General features: G+C 38.0%; 1 protein-coding gene across 1 annotated transcript in view, besides 2 other annotated features; it reads left to right on the top strand.

Moving 5' to 3' along the window:
• The window catches only part of ACLA_017740 (NADP-dependent oxidoreductase), a gene marked incomplete at both ends in the record, with an annotated part of 1,392 nt that extends 1,360 nt beyond the window's left edge, over positions 1–32 (top strand). The window contains one exon of the mRNA XM_001268506.1: positions 1–32. This exon is cut by the window's left edge and continues 111 nt beyond it. Within this exon, the coding sequence (XP_001268507.1) occupies positions 1–32 (32 nt within the window).
• A 1,006-nt stretch (positions 33–1,038) lies between these two features.
• Positions 1,039–1,143: a microsatellite.
• Positions 1,040–1,143: a microsatellite.

Genomic DNA, 1,143 nt, shown 5'->3' with positions numbered 1-1,143 from the left:
GTGAGTTCCATGGGCTGGGGTGCTATAGATGAAAACAGTGTGTTTATGCCAAGTTTTGTTGCCATCCACCAATCTCCGATTTCTCTCTGTTGGTAACTCAGTCCACACTTCTTCCCAGTGTAGTTTCTCCCACGCCTTAACATTTGCCCCTGATATTGCCATACAAGCTGCAGCTGGTGACCCTCCTCCATAACAAGGGTTGGTCAAATCCCCAGCAATTTGGTACTCCAATATGAGTACATGCCGTGAGGATTTGTTGGAAGACCTTATTTCTTCGACTTTGATTGATTGAATGGAAGAACCGAGAAATGATGAAGAATCATTGGCTTGATAAAAATGCAACCATAGGCAGTGAGCAACATGTAGTATTCCTTGCAGTTCTAATCCAGGTAGAAGTTGATTTTCGGGTAATAATTACTATCATTGGAGTTGATGTGTCTCTTGTAAGGATTGCGAAGGTCCATTATGTATTATATTAAAGCTACCTTTGCAGAGGAACCTACTGATGAGAAGGCTCCTTATAAGAGGTCATATAAATAGTCATATAATATATAAAGATATAAACCCTGCCCGTGACTACTAAACTCTGAAGTTTAGTAATAATCTCTTTGAATAAGGATACCTCCTTTAAATCTATTTGCAACATTCTTCTTTCACACTAGTTTCCAATTCTCACAGATCATAGATCCTTATATCTCTCCATTGACCTGGCCTAATATAAACTGGACTAAAAAAAAAAAAACCCTCTGGCCAACACCAAAACCCCCTGCTATTTGATTTTGGTTAGGAGAATGCTAAAGTTTATATTTAACTACTACCTAAGTAGTTATTAACTGGCTTTCTTATCTTATTCCTCCTAGGTCTCCTAGATTACCTAGTTAGCCTATTTAATAAGCTCCTACTTACTATATTAGTAGGGGCTAACTACTATAGGGTTAATATAATAAATATAGATTTCTAGATTACTATATTAGGGGGTTACTAGTACTAGTAAGCTATCTATACTAGTATAATAATTTATAGTAAGTATACTATTGGTAGGGTTTAGGGTTAGGGTTAGGGTTAGGGTTTAGGGTTAGGGTTAGGGTTAGGGTTAGGGTTAGGGTTAGGGTTAGGGTTTAGGGGTTAGGGTTAGGGTTAGGG

This window comes from Aspergillus clavatus, genomic scaffold (assembly GCF_000002715.2).
Source record: "Aspergillus clavatus NRRL 1 1099423829805 genomic scaffold, whole genome shotgun sequence".
NCBI lineage: Eukaryota > Fungi > Ascomycota > Eurotiomycetes > Eurotiales > Aspergillaceae > Aspergillus > Aspergillus clavatus.
Note: the sequence above shows the minus strand (reverse complement) of the source record. Positions and strands in the feature narration are given on the sequence as shown.